General features: G+C 41.7%; 3 protein-coding genes across 4 annotated transcripts; 2 read left to right on the top strand and 1 right to left on the bottom strand.

The window, feature by feature from the left end:
* Window positions 1-664: 664 nt before the first annotated feature.
* On the top strand, window positions 665-8444 carry p2rx3a (purinergic receptor P2X, ligand-gated ion channel, 3a). The gene is made up of 12 exons (XM_047584986.1): window positions 665-1059; window positions 1140-1275; window positions 1578-1649; window positions 2387-2453; window positions 2717-2813; window positions 2906-2983; window positions 3102-3243; window positions 4293-4429; window positions 4523-4616; window positions 5956-6021; window positions 6091-6168; window positions 6280-8444. The coding sequence occupies exons 1-12, from the start codon at window positions 926-928 to the stop codon at window positions 6406-6408; spliced, it is 1230 nt and encodes a 409-aa protein (XP_047440942.1). The 5' UTR covers window positions 665-925; the 3' UTR covers window positions 6409-8444.
* On the bottom strand, window positions 7785-14739 carry zgc:113229 (uncharacterized protein LOC550612 homolog). Of its 2 annotated transcripts, none has more exons than XM_047584984.1 (7): window positions 14612-14739; window positions 11991-13400; window positions 11773-11891; window positions 9994-10438; window positions 9787-9889; window positions 9449-9651; window positions 7785-8782 (listed from the first exon to the last, which is right to left on the bottom strand). In XM_047584984.1, the coding sequence occupies exons 2-7, from the start codon at window positions 12861-12863 to the stop codon at window positions 8534-8536; spliced, it is 1992 nt and encodes a 663-aa protein (XP_047440940.1). In that variant the 5' UTR covers window positions 12864-13400; window positions 14612-14739; the 3' UTR covers window positions 7785-8533. The 2 variants fall into 2 exon arrangements, with proteins under 2 accessions (XP_047440940.1, XP_047440941.1); XM_047584985.1 differs by having other exon boundaries at window positions 9449-9648.
* rad9a (RAD9 checkpoint clamp component A) lies at window positions 13991-19325 on the top strand. Its single transcript, XM_047584987.1, has 12 exons — window positions 13991-14484; window positions 14619-14689; window positions 14814-14887; window positions 15025-15073; window positions 15966-16080; window positions 16251-16350; window positions 16534-16640; window positions 16958-17064; window positions 17238-17302; window positions 17392-17490; window positions 18215-18479; window positions 18939-19325. The coding sequence occupies exons 1-12, from the start codon at window positions 14451-14453 to the stop codon at window positions 19044-19046; spliced, it is 1194 nt and encodes a 397-aa protein (XP_047440943.1). The 5' UTR covers window positions 13991-14450; the 3' UTR covers window positions 19047-19325.
* Window positions 19326-19388: the final 63 nt, after the last annotated feature.

Genomic DNA, 19388 nt, shown 5'->3' with positions numbered 1-19388 from the left:
TGTGTCTTATTTGTTGACACGACGTGTATGCTAATCCAAACTTTATATGTAAAGGCCTTCTGGTATATCTTACTCTCATCTGTCTCTACTGTATCTGCGTAGTAATGTCCATGAGGAAACATGGACATCACTGCACATTAGTACAATGAGAGACCTTTTCTCTTTTTGAGGGAACAATTTTAAAGTGATGCCTAAAAAACAAAGCGGTGAGAACCAACTTGATCTTGTTTTAGTAATATTAACCTCAAAGCTGCCCTTTGACTAAAACTGTCTGACCCAACATAGTGTAGCGTTTGTTAAAGAGTTTTATTACAATAAATATGTAATAAAAGCTGACATTTTATTACGTTGCTGCTAAAAGTGAAAGGCCTAGCCGTGGGAATTCCCTCTGGGTTACCAACGCTGTGGTGTAAATTAAGTACTGATAATTATTAGCAAACCACTGGAAGAACACAAAACGACGCACGGATATTGATTGGTGCTTGGACTAATTGTGTACATTATTGGTGTGTTTGCATTTCAAGCCAGGGGTGCAGATGCAGAGGTGGTGGGGAGGAAAAGGCATGGGGAGATGGGGGAATTGTGGTGCAGAAAGAAAGGCAGAGACAGAGGGAGGGACGTGAGAGATATTTTCCTCTTTGGGTGAAGGAAGGGGAGGTCCAGTTTGTGTCATGAACCAAAGAAACAAAGACAGTGAGGGAGAGGAGAGAGGCAGTGAGCTGTGGTCGTCAAATATGCAAAGAAGCAGATGAACACGGGAAACGCTGAAGAAAGACGCGGCCAGTTTGAAGATTAGGATCACAGTGTTTTATTAGATCTCCAGAAATTCAGCGGTTTTCCGTCACACTTCCAAGAAGGCACCTGTGGTGGCCTGAGAGGAGTTGCACTTTTCTCTCAAGACTGAGGATAGGGCTGAGTGGCGGCCATGGGCTCCTGGATGTGGGGCTTCGTTACCGACTTGTTCACCTACGAGACCACCAAGTCTGTGGTGGTCAAGAGCTGGTCTGTGGGGATCATCAACCGGATCGCACAGCTGCTCATCATCGCGTATTTTGTCGGGTCAGTGGTGTTTTTTTTTCCAAACTTTCATTTGGTTCCATGAACGAGATTCATTAATTTAACTGTATGCTATCCTGCAGCTGGGTCTTCATTCACGAGAAAGCTTATCAGGAGATCGACACCGGCATAGAGTCGTCCGTAATGACCAAAGTAAAAGGCTTTGGTTACCATCATGACCAGGTGATGGACGTGGCCGACTATATCTTCCCCCCTCAGGTATGTGACCGACAAGATGTGACAGTCACCTTTAGCCAATGACCGGTTTGGTCCTGTCTTTGAGTATTGTTGAGTGTTTGAACTTTGTCTAAGGTCCTTATCAGACTTTAGGCACAGCCTCTTAAAGAGTGTGAGGCTGTGAATGCGAGTTGATAATACAACTGGTTGCGAATGTGATGCGGTTTCTGTCAGTTAATGTGCGAACCTGTTGTTTTTATGTGAAAGTACTGCATCTGGGCCACCATTTTACCACCATTACTCCATCATGTGGTAAACCGTAAATGCTCTGCTGTATGTTTTAGGGTGCAGGTGTTTTCTGCATCTTAACCAAACTGATCATCACCGGAAATCAGTTCCAAGGACGATGTCCAGAGGTGAGGATGCATTTAAATCACTAGTTACCGGTCAGTTCCCGTTTCACTGATTGCATTTCATGGGCTCGTCGCTGTCAGTTTTGAGCTTTTCTTGACTCACATCGTCAGGGAGACCGAGTGTGTAGCCCTGGACCTCCCTGCATGATGACCTAAGGCTGGCAGACTTTGAAAAAATGTTTGCCTCCACACTAATAAGACTGATGCAGAAAACCCTCTGACGAATACGTGCAAACTATCTTGTTCGTTGGAGATAAAAACCTGCAGACATTTAAATCGACAAGGGGATTAGAATAAGAGGTTTCAGGAAAGAAAGTCATTAGAAAGCCATGCAACAATTACATATAACTCACAGCAATAATGAGTCGAATGAAGTGAGTGGTGCCGTGAATTCAGTGGTTTTGGTGCGGGAAGGATGATCGAGCTCTCTTCAGTCTATAAGAGCCCTACTTGAATTAGTGCAGCATGTGTAAGACGAGGAACATCAGCAGTATGTGTTTTTGTGATGGCCTCCTGTGAGATATGGTTTTAAATTACAAAAAAAAAAAACTATTTTAATTACAGAGAAGATGGTACAATCATAATGAAAGCTGTGTTACGGTGGTGGAGGAGAGTTGTTATTTATGTTCACTGTAAATAGCAGCAGCACAGACTGACCCTTGGAGAAAATCTTTATCAAACAGCTGTGTCACCACTGAAACAGTCCAGTAAATGAAAATTTATTTTTTTGTGTGTTTCAGACTGATTACTATAAGTGCGATACAGATGAAGACTGCCACAAGCATTATGGCTCCATCCTTGCCCATGGTGAGTAGGACCAGTGTGCACACAAATACAGTTGACACCAAAAGTTTACATACACTTAGAAGTTATAAAAACAGAATATACAGTAGATGTGTTTGCATCTGTTTTCGTCCAGTGTCTTCACAAGCTCTTAACTATTAAGTCTAATCCCTGTATCAGCCCATGAATCCAGATCACTTCAGAAATTGCGAGTGTTTCCCTTCACCTGATCTGAGAATCCCCAGTTCAATACATTATTTCTCTTCTCTTTCTGCTTCACATTCCAGGTGTGATAACAGGTGCTTGCCTTAAAGACTCCAATGAGACAGAGGGTCGGTGTGAGATCGAAGGATGGTGCCCGGCCGAGGATGAAAAGCCTGACATGTAAGGTTTACATGTACAGAAGCACAACATGAACGTGCACCCGATGACGATTTCCTCTTCTTCCCTTTTTCCTCTGACAACGTCCTCCACAGCAAACCAATGCTGGACGTGAAAAACTTCACCATCTTCATCAAAAACAGCGTCCGCTTCCCGCTCTTTGATGTCACCAGGTAGATCCAGACTACGCAGACATGCGCAGACATGGAAACTGAAAAAATAACTAATGAGAGCAGCAAAGGTGTCCAAAAGGCCTGCTCTTTTAAAACGGTGGCATTTCTTCTTTTCCAGAGGGAACTTTCCCTCCACGATGACATCCAAACAGATCAGGAGCTGTACCTACCATCCGCAGGACCAACCCTTCTGTCCCATCTTCCGCGTCGCTGATGTGCTGAACTTCACTGGCCAGAATGTGGCTGCCCTGTCAGACAAGGTCTTAGCTGACGTCCCCAAAGCTTCCTTCCTTCACTCGTCATGCTCTAAAATGTTGTATATTGGGATCAGTAGATTTTGCTGACATACGTAGAAAAAGGAACAAGAAGAGGGCTATACTATTGGGTCCCAGAGTTACAGGTGTATCTTCAGGTGTTCTCATCTCCCTTTCTGTTTATGACCACGTAACAGGTCACGCCAGCATCTTAATTAACTGGTAAAATTAAGTAGCATAATTTATTTAATTTAAATAACACCTGATTTCCTGCCAAGACATTTGGCATTGGGTCAGCATTGATTTGATTTGAAAGTTGTTGCTGGTGACCAGTAATAATCCCTCCTGACTAGAACAGAGAGGTCTAAAACACATTAACTACGCTGGACCGCTCACTTTTGTTTAACTGTTTCTGTTGGAGAATAAACAGCTCGACAAAAGAGCAATGTTAGAGAGCAGGACTCCATTGTACTAAATTCTTTCAGTAATAAAAGAGCTTTAAAACCAACTTCTGCGGGAAAGACCTCAGCAGGCTTCCACGGAGGTTTACTCGGGGAAGATCCACAGGCTCAAGAGCCGGGAGCACTCAGTGTTTTCTGTTTCCATGTTTAAAGCCCATTAGCCAGTGCTTCATAGAGTCAGAGGCTTGCATTGATGGCAAAAAGTGTCTACCCTAATCCATCTGATTGAAAATCATCAAGCATTCAACGGTCGATGACACTTCAACAGTGTGTGGATAGGAAATGCCATCGAAATTAAACTGTTTATCCACTTAATTTTTATTCTGTGTAATTATCTACTGTGTAACTGGGGTGTGTTTCCAGTGGTGGAATCCCACTAAGAAGACTGACTAGGAAGTAATGTACTCAAGGTACCCAGTCTTTACATTTTGGGCAACTTTATATTTCTACTCCTCCACTTCTCTGTCCCTTTTTAAGCCACCAAATACTTTTGATCTGATCTTAAAAGTTTCCAGCCAGAGGTTATTGGAGGTTACCCTCATCTTTGTGTACGGCCTTAAATGTGTCTCTCAATCCCTGATCCTTCCTTCTCAGGGTGGAGAAATAGGAATAAACATTGAGTGGAAGTGTAACTTTGACCTAGACGTCGAGAAGTGTCAACCAAAGTACTCCTTTACTCGGCTGGACGCTCCATTTGCCAAGAATGCTGTTTCCAAAGGGTACAACTTCAGGTAGTGGCCACTTTTCTACTAGATGTCTTCTCAGTGTTGCTGTTGGTTTTCTTTTTACATTTTTTGGTCACTTTTTCTTCCCTTTAAAAACAGGTTTGCCAAATATTTCAAGACACAGAATGGGACTGAATTTCGGACTCTTTACAAAGCGTATGCTATCCGCTTCGATGTTATGGTCTCTGGCAATGTGAGTTATATTTTCTTTAAAAGCTTAAACTGTAGAAAAAAGGCAAATTTGATGGGGTTGCCACTGAAATCCTGGCCAGTGTGGCACGCCGTAAAAGGAAAAGTTGAACATTTTAGGAAATACACTCATTTGTTGTCTTGCAGTTGAGAACAGAGATACCCCGTCATGTGGGTAAAGAAACATGAAAATGGAGGTATGCTTAGCTTGGCGTGGACGATTGAAATCGAGGGAAATAGTGACCCTGTCCCGCACATATTCTCCTGTAAAAACAAAACTTACAATTTTTTGTATAACATGCTCATTAGCCCCTACAACACTGTGACGTCACGATGTCAGCTGGAAGCAAAACAGGGGGAAGCTTGAGGTGAACACCGCCACCTTCAGCCATGAAAATGTCACTTTGCTGTATTTTTTGGTGCCAAAACCAAAAAAATCAAAAACACTAAGTTGAATTTTTATCACATACGAGCCACTGCCAGTTGTAGACAACTTTGGTTTGGCTTTGGCGATTAAAAGAAAGGACTGGAGTGAGACAATCAACACACTTCACATCAGGTCAGAATAATATGTAATGTATAATCAGTTTCAGCCTGGATAATGTTAGGGGTTAGACTAAATTGTGATTGAAATTACGTTAAGTCTTGTTACTTGCTAATGCTAACCACGAGCTAACACAGCGTTAGTTGTGTGTTTCAGGGATGTCCAAGCTGCATTTGCTGCATTTACTACGTTACCCCCCACAGTGGTTCCACTTACTTCTTGTAATATCTTTGTTGGAGAGGCTTCATTTGATAAAGACAGACTTTGTCCCCTCTGTGTCCTCCTTTGATCAAATCGTCCATCTAGTGAGTGAGAGTGTAGGGGTTGGTGAATGTAGTCCCATCAGTCAGAGTCAACTTTTTAAAATAACACTCACGGTCTCGGGGAGTGAGTGTATTGTATATTCTCTAAAATATGCGTTTCCCTCTTCCATTCTTGCCAAAACAGTCCATTGAAATATGCTAACCGCTGTTTACAGGCTATAGTGTTTTAGACGTTTTGCATCCAGTTAAGCCCCACCCCTCAGAAACATCACATTGTTTACAAACCGTGAAGGGGTCTATAACTCTGGATTGTCCTCCACTCGTTCCAAGTTTTCCGGCTCCAAGTTTTAAGCTACGCCACTGAGGTTTTATTTCTTTCCTCCACAGACTTGAGCGTGACTTTCCAAATCCTCAAACCCTAACTTTAAACTTTCATGCCTGAATAAAACTTTGCAAAGTTTGCAATATTTTGAATATATTTACATTTTGAATTGTAAACACTCAAGGTGACTTAAACTGATTCTCATCACTTCCAGGCGGGAAAGTTTGCCACAGTTCCAACACTGATCAACTTAGTCGCTGCCTTCACCTCTATTGGGCTGGTAAGAATTTCCAATCAAGTGTTTTTTGTTTGTTTGTTTGTGTATTTATTCTTTGTTGTATGTTTTCAGGGTACAGTTCTCTGTGATATTATCTTGCTGAACTGCTTGAAAGGAGCAGAACAGTACAAAGCTAAGAAGTTTGAAGAGGTAACGTGGTTTTTTTTTTATTATTATTATTCAGTAGCATGCATTTCGAACACAGAGTGACTTGAATCCAGTGGTTTATCGCGTATTTTCCTCCCTGCTTTGTCCACGCAGGTGTCAGATGCTCAGATAGAAGCATCCCTGGCTCCGAGCCCAGGCAGCCAGCTGTCACTTAAACCAGGGTTAAAGAGCTCCTATGACTCCGGAGCCATTTCCCTCTCCACCGCTGACCTACCTGTCTGACGAACAACAACAAGACGAAGAAATGGACGTTCCCCCCTCCCTTCTCTTTCCCTTATTGCATTGACATAAGAACATTATATCTTAACCGGCTGATCCTATAATCAGTATTAGTTTGTCAAGTAGAGTAAAGAAGCACAACGTACCTACCATTGGTTGCCATGTATTTCATAATAATAGCCAGCTATTATTACTACAATGGAGCCACTTGGTCAATACACTCAGGACAAATATGTTCAACACCTATGAAACTCAGTCAATTTAAGCTCTCAACCATGTAACTGGAGCTCTGTTAAAACAGTGTTAGATTTGGAGTGAAATGTACAGAAATAAAAATGATATTTTATGGTAAACGGTTTCATTTTACCAGATATTTTACAACATCTTAACTACAGTAATCTGTAACCTCCTGTTTGACAGCTAAAAATAAATAACCCTTTCGATAGTATTCCTTCACATTTAGTCAGCCGAGACAGGAAAATGAGAATCATTACTGGAACCAAGGCTGAGAATAAATAATGAGAATAAACTATTTGCATAAGATACTTCTTTGTCATCACCAAATCTATTTGTTCACAAATTAAAGTCTCCTAATGGTGTACATTGGTGTGTGTGTGTGTGTGTGTGTGTGTGTTTTGAGGTCTACAAATGGGCCATTATTAGTCCACCTCTGGGCAAAGTAGCGCAGTGGGAAATACAATGGTGCAGCCTAATGGACCAATGAAAGCATTCCTTTATTTAGAACGAGAAATATGATTTTCTGTAGACTGTCCAGGGTTTGTACGCCGCCTCTCGCCTGAGGACAACTGGAATCAGCTCCAGCCCCACCACGACCCTCGTAGTTATAGAAGATGAGTATGAGAATACGATTTTCCTCTTTGTGTTTATTACAGTGATTTACTTTCAGATCTTTACACACTTTTCTGTATATTTTTAATTTAGTTTCCCTCCCCCCATCTTCACATTTCACTATAACTGTAACGGGTCAGACAGAGCCCCTGAATGGTTCTGAGCGAGGGGATTTAGAGCAGCTTCATGTGCACATTTAATCACACAGTTTTGTAACTGTGAAAGAATTTGCAGATTAGAATAAGAAGGGATCTATATCACTGAACATTTCATGTAGAGGGGTTGATAAAATGGGGGTGTTCACAGACTCTCTCAAAGATAACAAGATGGTCAGGAGGCAACTTAAGATAGAGTGGAAATGCGGACACCGCTCTTAATTGTAACAAATGTTCACGTTAACACAAAGAATCGGGAAAAGGGACAGTCACTACCTGGGTTTAGGTCGGGGTTAACATAACCTGTGGTGTTGCAGGACTTCTCCTTAGCCTGGATTAAACGGTCATCCAATCAAACAAAACAAGGCAAATGAGCACATTTCAAAAATACTATTCCTTTAATATTAGTCTTAGCCTCGGTTTCCCATGTAGCCACGTGGAAACATAACTGAAGCAACAATAAAAACTTCACAGCAAGAGTAAAAAGTACGTTGCAAGAAGATACTCAGTGCTAAGGTGCTTCTGTCCGACCCCAACGGACGAGTCAAACACAGCTATTGAGAAACTGCCAGTTGATTTCAGCTTCAGCTCACATGTCTTCCCTCCTCTGCGGTTAGTTTCCCGCGATGGCCAGCCAGGGAGCCATTACCAAGAGACAGGATATGGGAAGTTTAGAATGGGAAGTCTGCTGCCGTCCACTGTGGGACTAAAGGGCTCAAGGCAGCAGTGTCTGAAGTGGGATGAGAGTCAATAAAACACATGGCAGTGCTTTGAATGTCCAAAAAGAAATCTTTCCAGCACGCTTGCTGCGTTCGCTGCAGAAAAAAATACTTATCTCAGCATTGCATTCAGTTGCTTTGTAAGTCTTAAACTCAACACTTTTAGAAGATAATCCCCAGAATGTGAGTTTAGGATGCAATCCAGCTTTTACTGTAATATTATTGCTCTTGATACAATTTGTCAAAGTACTGTCGCTTTCAAAAATAGAGGAATCTGCATTTGCGACATACTATCTATACTAATTTGATTATGGTTATTTATTCATTTAAAAAAAAACAACAACAAACAACAAAAAATAAAAAAATAAAAAAAATTGAATGCCCATTTTTGTGGTTTAACAGCTGCTATCTGTGCTTCTTCGCGTTGTTCTTCCTTTTCAGAGCCAGGATCCAGGCGGGGAGAGCAGGCCGACGGGCCGGTGCCACCTGCTCGATTACTGCCGGCTGCACCTCACACACCTGCTCCGTCAAAGAAAAGTCCTCTTCCGGTGCCGAATCTTCGTCTGACTCTGCAACATCCAGATCCAGGTCCTGAGATGCTATGGTCATGATCTCCTCTGCAAAATGAACCCGCCGGTTCTCCTCAACGCGCCTCTGATGCACAGAGGGATGAATGCGACATGGAAGAAAGAAAACGAAGAAGTCATGAAGAAATCAGCCTCTGATCACATGTCATGCTGAGTTTTATCTCTAAATAATATTTTACAACAACATAGCTGAAACACAAGTCGACTCCCAGTCCCATGCAAACAGATATCATATGTTATTTATTGTCATGCAAGTTGTTTCTGGAATTGTGACCACCAAACTGAACTGAACTGTTGAAGAATAATGTCGAGAGGTTTCTCAATAGGTTTTAATCCACAAACACTGATTTAAGTATACTTTTATTTGGTAAAGATACTTTAAAAACAAAAGGTCAAAAAGTCAGAGTAGGATTAGAAAAATCCTGAAACTGAAAAACAAACAAAAAAAAGTAGCTAGACCAGATAAAAATGCTTTTGAGTTCTGACTTTAATCTTAGAATTCTGAGTAAAAAAGTCAAAATACTGAGATTAAAGTCAGAACTCAAAAGAAAATAATTTGCTCTAAGTACAATTTTTTTTTCAGTGGCATTAATCTCTTCCGTAAAAAGGATAAAAAGAAAAGGTAAAAATATTTTTACCTTTCAAACCACAAGGTGGTGCTGTGATATTCAGTAACTCAGCGCAGTAAATCTATATATAATCTAATCTAATATGCAGCTCTGCAGTAATTTACCCTTTTTGACACTGTTCCCATTGCCTCCTCCTGAGATATGGACTGTTTGAGGACACCTCGAAGTGCACTGGAGGAGGACGGAGACTGAGGTGACTGAGGGGAGTTCAGGTTGTATAAAGGTATGACAGCATCCCGCTGTGGCTCTCCTGATTCATCCATCGCACTGCTGCTGGTTGGCTTCGGTGAAGACATGGACCTTTCTGCTAAATGAGTAAAAACACGTTAGTAAGATCAAATAAAAGAATCATTCACGGATTTATAGAAGCAAAACGTCAGCTAAAATAAACTAAAGACTGTACAGAAATGAAATGACTGTTAAAGTATAAGGTTGTTCTGACCTCGGTCTGTCTCTCCACCATCACTCTCCATCTGAACAGCTGGCTGATGATGTCTCTTTCTGTTGAGGTGGCCTCTGCTCCTCGGAGCTGAGAAGTTTGCACTCTGCAAATTAAAACGTGACTGGATGATTGCACGGTTTTCACACTGATAACGGAGCAGAGGAACTTGAGATATTTTGTGTCACATTACAGTAGTAAATATCTCACGTCTACAAACGATGGAGGTCTAAATTGCTGCCCCGGTCCCCTCTCTTTAGGCTGGATGTCTGATTGGTTGTGGCCATCTTCCATTGGTTCTGACTGGTCCGTCTCTCTCTGATGATACGGAAGTTTTCCTTCTGTGACGTCCATGCCCATAGGCTGGAAAGCCACGCACTGTGCCGTGCTGAAGGGGGGAGCTGGTGATGACTGTGTCGTCCCGAATCTCCACTGGTTGCTCCTTCCTCCAAACTGGTTAAAATTCCCGGATGATTGGTTGCCATCATGAGGAATGGGCGGGATTTTGGTTTGGCTCAGCAGCTCTTCTGATGGTCTCTGGTTTGTAGAGGTGGCTGCAAGGTTGGGGTTTATGAACTTAGCCCACTCTTGACCCATGACTATTTCATCCAGTAGGCTGAACGACCCGAGGCCCAGGTCAAAGTCACTGGTAGGCCTGAGAGAGAATAATATGCTTTGTAAAGTCAAGAATTCACTACTGAAAAATAACACATTTCAAAATTCATTCAGGTGAGGTTTAGTGTGGGGATACTACACATTTTCATATTGTCAACAAATCCTACGAAATGACCAAAACATAGGAGGTGCATGTCATAAAAAGAAGTGTTGTTTGTGTAGCCAAACCTGTTCCAGAGAGCCACAGCGTTGTCCAAAAACAAAATCCATGACCCTCACCATCGTACAGCATTATATTATATGTTCTGTAAATGATGTACTCAGTTCCATAAAAAAATAAATAAATAAATAAATCCTGGTGACACATAGTTTTTTTATTTACTACGGATTTACAACTATCAAAGTAAGTTGAAGTCCTCTTCTGAATCTGTTGATATGTTGAATCTTCAACAGCTATATCAAATGCTCTATATATACATAACAGCATGTTGTGTTCAGGTGGATATTAGAGATTCTTGTTTTGCAATTCAAATATCTTTCCAGGTGCAACTGGATAAACATTCACTTGCCAGTTCATTATGTGGACGAGTGAAAACTAGTCCATTCTAACATGACAGTCCTGCACTAAAATCCTCCTTCATGACTGTTCAGGCTATGCTGAGAATGTAGTTTGTGGTGCTGGTATTTAGCCTAGAACCTTTAGCTGAAATAGGGTTATCAAAATAACAGAAACACGTGTTGGTGCAACACAGTACAGTTCAATAGTGCTACAAACCACGGGCTCCAAAATAAAAACACAGTTGATTCAACAATGCTGAATACCACGACCTTCATGAAGCTTATATTTAGTGCAGGACTGTTGTATAGTTTTTATTGTTGATAATCTTTCTACGCTACAGCATCAAAAGTAGCTGTTTAAGGAATATTTAGAAAACTTGTATGACCCATTTTTATTTATTTAATTCTTTGGGTTTTGGAGTCTCTTAATATAATTTGTTACTAAAACTACAGACTAATGTCATCCTTATGTTTTAACCCTTAACGAAAAGGTTGAGGCTTTAATATGCCTGTTTTTTTTTTTTTTTTTTTTTTTCATGTTATAAAAATTGACATGGTACGTGCAGCATTATGAATGTGTCTGATGACAGATGCTCTGAGTGACAGGGCGGGTTTGGCACATCAGACCGCAGAGGCACATCAGTGGCAAACAAATGTCAGTCCATACTATTTTCGGTGTAAACATTTCAAATACCTCACATATCTCACTGCCGTTGTTTTAAGGATCAGATATAAATAAGCAAAGCCTGACTGTGAGAATGTTTCACCTGTTACATGCTGACTGCTGCACTAGTTTGTGTGTTGTTGGTTGCTCACCTGACGTTGCCATCATTAGTGCGGTTCTCTGTGTGTGCGGGACGACTGCTGTCTAGTGAAGTGAGGGTCCGCTCTCCATCATTACTTGGTGTGTTGGTAAAATTTTCTGCCATTAATGCCTGGTTTGAAGGTGAAACATGTGCCATAAACAAGCTGCAATTTGACGACTCCAAGGTGCAGATTGTTTAATGGAGAAAATATGGAAGCATGTTACTCACTTCAGGTGGTTGCTCTCTCTTCTGTTCTCCTGTCCCTTCGTCTTTTCCCTTTTTGCTGGAACCAGGTCTGTCCTTCCATCTGTCCTTAATTCTCTGTGTCCACCTTTTCGTTTTATTCTCAGATGACCTTCTAGTGCTGCTGTTAGTTGTTTTTTGGATACTCGAGACAGTCTGACCATCATTATTTATTCCAAATCCTCCATTTCCCATATGCAAAACTTTATTGTCTTGATTTCCTGTGTTGGCATCTGTGCTCTTATTAGCCCACAAGAAGACTCTGGGTGCATATCCTGGACTTGCTCCTGGGTTTGCTCCTGGACTTGAAACAGTATCTGTATGAGAAGGGTTGTTTTTTATCATCGCAGAACCGCCAAAACTCACACTCTCCCCATCGGGCCTCGGAGAGGAAGTGATATCAGCGTCCTTGAGTGGTTTCTGAGGAAACAGCTGCCCTGTAACTGTTGGGGTGATTTCAGGCCGTGTGGCCTCAACCAACGCGCTGTTCTCACCCGTGTTGCCATCAGTCTTGTCTTTCTGGGAGGGGAAGGAAATTAGACCCCTGCCAACTTCACGGCCACGACCTGGTTGTTGTATTTCACCACCTTTGATGCCAACGTTACCGTCCACAGCAGGAAGGGGACGGTCTTTTGGGGGGGTGCCATTTGTACCAAACTCAAAGACATTTCCAGGACTGCTGTTAACTCTCTGGGTGTTGGCTGCTCCTCTATTACTGTCTTGCCCACATGTGGAAGCAGCTGGTGTTGGGCCAGGTATCACGTATCTCTGGCCTTCTCTGCCTGACTGGAGCTTCAGTTTCTGCAGCATGGACTGCAGCAAGGCCTGAGAGTCTGCTGGGTTGTGTGACTGAGACATCTACGAAAACACTGCTATGTATCAAACCCAGAAGTCACAGAAACTCGTGTGAATACTCCAGTTTATCCGGCTAAACAGAGACAAATTCCACACAGTGATGTGCTGATTTAACAAGAGACTGGAGACCATGGCAGAAGAAGTTAGCCATGTGTAAATCATATCAAACCTTTGTCCAAATGTTAGGAAAACTCCTGCTTTCCAGTCTTTAAATGTGCCAAACCTTTTCCATTACTCTTCAAGTTTCTCATTGCAAATTTCAAGATAGGTCCACCTCTTTAAGTCCCAAATCCTGCTGCTTCTTCTCATTGATGTTACACTGTCATGGTGCCTCCACTCTCTCGTGATCCTCGAAAACAGCCAAACACAAAACAGCTCTTCGCTTTTGTTGTCTCATGTCCTTGAAATGTTTCTCTTTCACTAAATGTTCGTAGGTTCACAGCACAACTGCTTTAGTCACACCCCTTGTCCGGCAGTCATTTATATCACCAGGGATGGGAGGAGAGTCGGTGCCAGGCAGCGTTCCTCAGATCTTACGCACTGAAGCAGACCAACGAGAAAGACCAGTGAGGTGAGATAATTGTGTCTTGACAGTGACTCTCCCTCTCTCTCTACGTATCTCTGCCCATCTTTCTACTTGCAGTGCCTTCCTTCCTATTTCTCCCCGTGGCTCCCTCGCTCACAAATGTGCATACACACCCCCTTCACCAGTAATTACAGGGCGTTTTTAGAGAGAAACTGCTATTTATGTGTCATCAGATTTTCTTTTTAAAAAAAGTAAAAATAAAATGCCTGCAATGACCTTTGGAATAACTCTCTTTTTTATTAACTCTCTGATCTCTCTATTGTCAGTCTTAATTAACATGCATTAACAGGCTTAGTAAACATTTATTGCGACTTTTAAATAAATAATCATCCTGATCATCCTGTTGTAGTGTGTTTTATGTAAATTGAATAATAATAATAAGTTGCCTTGCGGTGTTAGTTATTTGAAAACCTGGTTGAACAAACATTGTTTGTGCAATATGTGTCAAGAGTGTCAGTGCTGCAATTTAATGTTAAAATAGCAATAATTCAAATAATAATTATTGTAATAATTATACATCCACATAGATAACTAATGTCTTTGTCCCTCCAGAAAAATCCCACTTCCACATATTTTAGTATTCTTTCTTTATGTATTCAGAATGAAAATGACTGTTTAACCAGATTTTCTTGATAAACACGCAGCGGTAAAAATTATTTGCGATTTATTATACTCAATACGCATGCGCTTGGTTAAACCCCCTCTGACTTCCTGCCTCTCTCTGATTGGTCCACGCTGCGGAAGTGGGTAATGGCGGCGTAAACAACGTTTAGATCGATGGAGGAGCTACTGCTTGGTCGAGCCGATACAGAAAATAAAATTTAGAAACACGGCTGTAATTATACAGAGCATGTTGTCGGTAGAAGTGTGTACACCCAGTTGGCTATTAACTATTAAAACCCAACCGGTTTACTTCTTGGTGGCGTAAAGCCGCTAGTTTCGGCTAACTTCTAGTCTAGTCTGCTAGCTAACCTAACGGTATAAGTAGAAGTTAGTTTCCAGAAATGCACTGTATCGTGACGGGAGGAAACGTGAAAGGTAGAAAACATTTCCTGCTTGTTTAACCCAGTCTTCAGCTAAAACACAAAATGACGTGATATTAACTGGCTGTTCATATTAATTATGCTATGTTTGTGTTTGTGTGTGTGTGTGTGTGTGTGTGTACCGTCCAGTGTTGGCCAAAGCCATCCATTCTCTGTCCCGTGTCGGTGATGAGCTGTATGTGGAGCCTCAAGAGGATGGGGTGAGCAGCTCTGAACACTTCCTCCTGCCATGCATAGTCTTGTTGCTTCCTGTTGGTGCACACTTTGCGTCAATGAACACAGTGCTGATTTGTTCATTTCTTTTTCTCTCTCTCTCCCTTGTAGCTGGCCCTGCGGTCTGTAAACTCTTCTCGGTCGGCATATGCTTGTTTCCTGTTCGCACCGCTCTTCTTCAGCAGGTGCAGATTGTGTGTGTGTATGTGTGTGTGTGTGTGTGTGTGTGCGCACAGGAGTGGGTCAGTGAACATCCCATTTTTTGTGTGTAATTTCTATTTTTTTAATTTTTTTGAAGCAACTTCTTCTGTCTCTTGTGCAGGTACTCCATACCCAATGGGTACAACTTCCGCTGCAAGATGTTAATAAAGGTGTGAGGAAACTCGATACATTTTGTGTATTGTATAGTGCATGTTTACACCTGCTCTTGTGTTTGCGGTCCACATATTACTTTTGAATGACGTATTAATATTAATATCACACAACACAGTTGCCAAAACATTGGATACAGTAGTGAAGACAAATGCATTTGAATAACAGTCCTGGACTAAGTCACACTTCCTGACTGTTATAATGTTGAGTTGATGTGAAAACTGAACTGTTGAACTGCATAATCATTTACAAGGATCTAGCTTGTGGTGATGTTAAACTGGATTGAATTGATCCCACAAGTGTTTCTGTTATTCAGCCCAGCTTATTGACTGATGGGGTTGTCAAAATAACAACAACATAAGCCGGTACAACTCAGTATATTTCTGAAAACCTAGTTGAACAGACTGTTGATTTAAAATGCACGTGTCTCCTCTGGTGTACCTAATAACTTGTTTTACCAAAACCTCATTTTTGGTTTTTCAGATCAGCTGAGCTACTCTACGTTATTTTTCCACTTACCCCCTGTAACTACAGTGGTTTTACCTCACAGGAGCACAAGCTCCCATGGTTAAGGTTCAGAGCAAAGTCTTACAAATGAATGAATAGCTTTCTGTAGTCAGCTTTGAAACGCTATCTTTCCTGCCATGTTTTTACCATGAGGGTTGTGGTTATCTGTGCGCTCATTTTGCAAAACCTCTGAGCTTCCGTCTTTTAACAGTTGCACAGTTGCAGAGTATTTATAGTTTTAGAGATTAAACACTAAGCAACAGTACAATCCAATAAATACAGTCGTTAACAGGACAAAACTACAGTTCATGCCAACAACCAGAATTTTCAGTTAACCTTAAAACGTGACACAACATATGCAAATATGTTTCCTCTTTGTGCTAGAGTGTGCAGGCCGTGTTTAGGTCTCTGGCATCTCTGGAGAAGACGGTGGAAAAGTGTCACATCCAACTGGATGAGGAAAAGGACCGTCTCACGTTCACCCTGCACTGCAAACACGGTATCAGTGCTTCGCTTGCTTCTCAGATGTTTCTTTACCTGATAAGTTAAAATCAGAAGGGTTGCATTTTATTTATACTGACTGAGATATTTTGTGATTAATTATAGCGCATTTGTATTATGTGGGTCTTGAGAACTCTGATGTCTTGTGTGCTGTGGTTTTCTCTGCAGGCCTCTTGAAAACACATAACCTGTCTTACCAGGACAGTGAAAGCTTACAGGCAGTGTTTGATAAAGACAACTGCCCCAATGCTTTCAGAGCCCAACCCAGGTCTGTGAAGTCTTTCTGCACCTTTTACTATCAAAATAACCGAGGTGTTGATGGTCTGTGCTCTGGTTTCCATCTTCATTCATGGCAGATGTTGTTTTAGACTAAAGTCGTTTGAGTAAATTGATAACAAAAAAACGATGTGGGTGCAACTTCTCGATATGTTTCATTTTGTCTTGTTCTCAGGGTGCTGGTGGACACGGTGGTGCACTTTCCTTCATCTGTGGAAGAAGTGACTTTAACAGTCAACGAAGAGCGGATGTGGGTCAGGAATCATGTGGAGGAAGAAGCAGGTGACAAGACTGTTATTTTCAGGAAGCAGTCAATAAGACGAATGTACTGACGTCTCGGAGGATGTGTGCTGTAAACCAGAAACTGAAAACTTTACCATATTAGAATAAAAAGACAAGATTGATGAATAATCACAACACAACCGTATTTAATTCCGTTCAGTCATTTCACTGAATTTAATCTATGATATTATGTTGTTGATGACGATCTGGGGGAAAATACAATACAATTAGACTAGATACAAACCCAGTGGTGCTATTGAGTGTAAGCTTAGCAGTTCTTTTGTCCTTTATAACCCGTTCCTTCTCCTCCCTCTCAGAGCAGTCCAAGGCAATGCTGACGGAAATGTGTCTGGCTTCAGATGAGTTCGACCATTTTGCCGCCCGGGTTCACAACAGCATCACTTTTTGTCTGAAGGAGTTACGGGTATGAGTCAGGAGGGACATGGTTGTGTGTAAATCGTCAGTTAAATGTTGTACTTGTCTACATGTTTGCTTTAGTCAGATGTACGTATCTATGACAGATGTATATTTATCTCGTTCCTCCTTCTGTTCTCTTCTCTCCCTTTTTCTGTCATTTTTTCATCGTCTGTCCTCCAGGGTTTGTTAGTGTTTGCAGAGTCCACCGGTCTCCCTGTTTCTATACACTTCGATGAGCCGGGCAGGTGAGCACGTTCCCCCGCATATCGTATGAACCGATCGCTCGCTTCACCACTGTGTATTGACAGGCGCATTTTGTGTTTGTTTGCGTCAGCCCTGTGGTGATTTCAGTAACAGACGGCGTCCTGGAGGGGAACTTTGTGCTGGCCACGCTCTCCGATGATCCCAGCCTCCATAAAAACAACAACACAGGGTAACAACCGAGCACAAATTGAGGGATTAAAGTGCCGCGGTAAATGCTGGATCTTTCCAGGTCAAGAACAGAAACTGTCAGTCAGTGTTGAAAAATGCCGGTGGCAGAACAAAATGAAAACAAAACAGTTTGGAATTCATTCAGTGGCTTCTTCATTTCGGTGACAGGTGGTAAATTCTCAATATTTACTCTACCATGCCACCCGGTGGTTGAAAGTGTTACTGAGAGTTAAAACTTGCTATTAGAAAAGCAGGTGGCTGTAAGACGAGGACAGTCATAGAAGCACTTTTTACATTGTCCACATAATGATGTAGATGCAACACGTGGGATGAACTGCACATATATGATTTATATTTTACTTTTGATACTTCAAACCCCCAAACCACCAAATGTCTGCATCTGCATCCTCACACACATCCACAAAATGAAAAGACTCTGCCAACAGAGGAATGCAGAAGTTCAGTGAGGTTGGGTGGAGCGCGTGGGCGAGGAAATTGTAATAAAATTAATTTCCCTACTAGACACCTGATGCAGGTGTGACTCTGCTATTGCTGTTGATTTATTATATTTATATATTGTTGTTGCATTTGCATCCTTATTAGGAAACAGAGCGTGGCATGAAACTACAAAAATAAAAACCAGGCATACTTTTTATGGTCCTCTTTCATATTAGCAACATTGTTCTCACTGACTCACACCCAAAACTATTTCCTCCACTCCTCAGATCGCACTCCCGGCCGCCGCCCCCTCCCGATGACTTCATGAATGATGACATGGATTCCTATCTAATTGCAATGGATACCAGTTTCGCAGCAGGTCCCTCAACTGCAGGTCCACCCAAGCCTTCATTGGCCAGCACCTCGTGTTCGAAACAGCCCGTTGCAGCCAATCACGGGACAAGGATACACACCGCGGAGGAGGAAGAAGAAGAAGAGGAAGAAGAAGAAGACAAGGAAACGAACGACGCAGACGGACCTCCTCATAAGAAGGTATGGCTCAGTTTACCCTGGAAAAAATGTAAATAATGTAGCATGTTCTTTTTCTCCATAAAGCTGTGAGAAATACATCTTTCGCCTCTTGGGAGCAAGTAATGGCACAATTTAAGACAAAAATAAAAGTGGCTTATTATTGAACAAGTACATTGTTAAGTTAAGACGTATTGTGCCTATGTTTTTCAGCAGCAAAGTCTCAGAAGCTTAAAAAATTATTATTAATCTGAAATGTATGTCTAAATCAACCTAAAGGGACTTTAAAACTCCAAACATAAAACTTTATTCAATCTGTTCTAAAGGACAATGTGGACAGGTGCGTAGACAACACAACCTCTTCATAACTGTGCACAGAAATAGCACCACCTCAGATTCATTTGCGGTGAGAGATGTGTTTTATCTCAGGGTCTGAAGCGTCTGAGTAACGATGTTTTTCTCTTTTGTGTTGTCCTCTTACAGTTTCGCTCCCTATTCTTCGGATCGGTAATTCCTTCGTCTTCTCAGATGAGCACTCAGCCACTAACATGTCAGGAGGTGCTGGCCAGCGACAGCGAGGATGACACTTAAGTAAAGTCATGCTGGACTCATGGCTGAGAGGAGGGACATGGCACTGTTACACTGTGACACCTGGAGTACTGTAAAAATAAACTACAGGACGTTTTGAACCCTAATTTTCATCTTTACTGGCCTGTGTGAGTGTTACCGGGACCTGGTAAAAATGCAGAGGACATTTACTACAGAATCCTGGATTATGTGAAAAAGGTCGTGAAGCACTTCCGGTTTGTTTTTGGACTGTTTGTAAAATTGAGCGTTCCACCAAATAAAACCAACGTGTTGTTTTTCAAAGGCTGTAAACATCTTTTATTATTTATTTACATGTCAGAAGGTTCAAGTAGGGCAAAGAGTTAA

This window comes from Mugil cephalus, chromosome 5, assembly GCF_022458985.1.
Source record: "Mugil cephalus isolate CIBA_MC_2020 chromosome 5, CIBA_Mcephalus_1.1, whole genome shotgun sequence".
Classification (NCBI taxonomy): Eukaryota; Metazoa; Chordata; class Actinopteri; order Mugiliformes; family Mugilidae; genus Mugil; species Mugil cephalus.
This window is presented reverse-complemented; position numbering and strand designations above follow the sequence as displayed.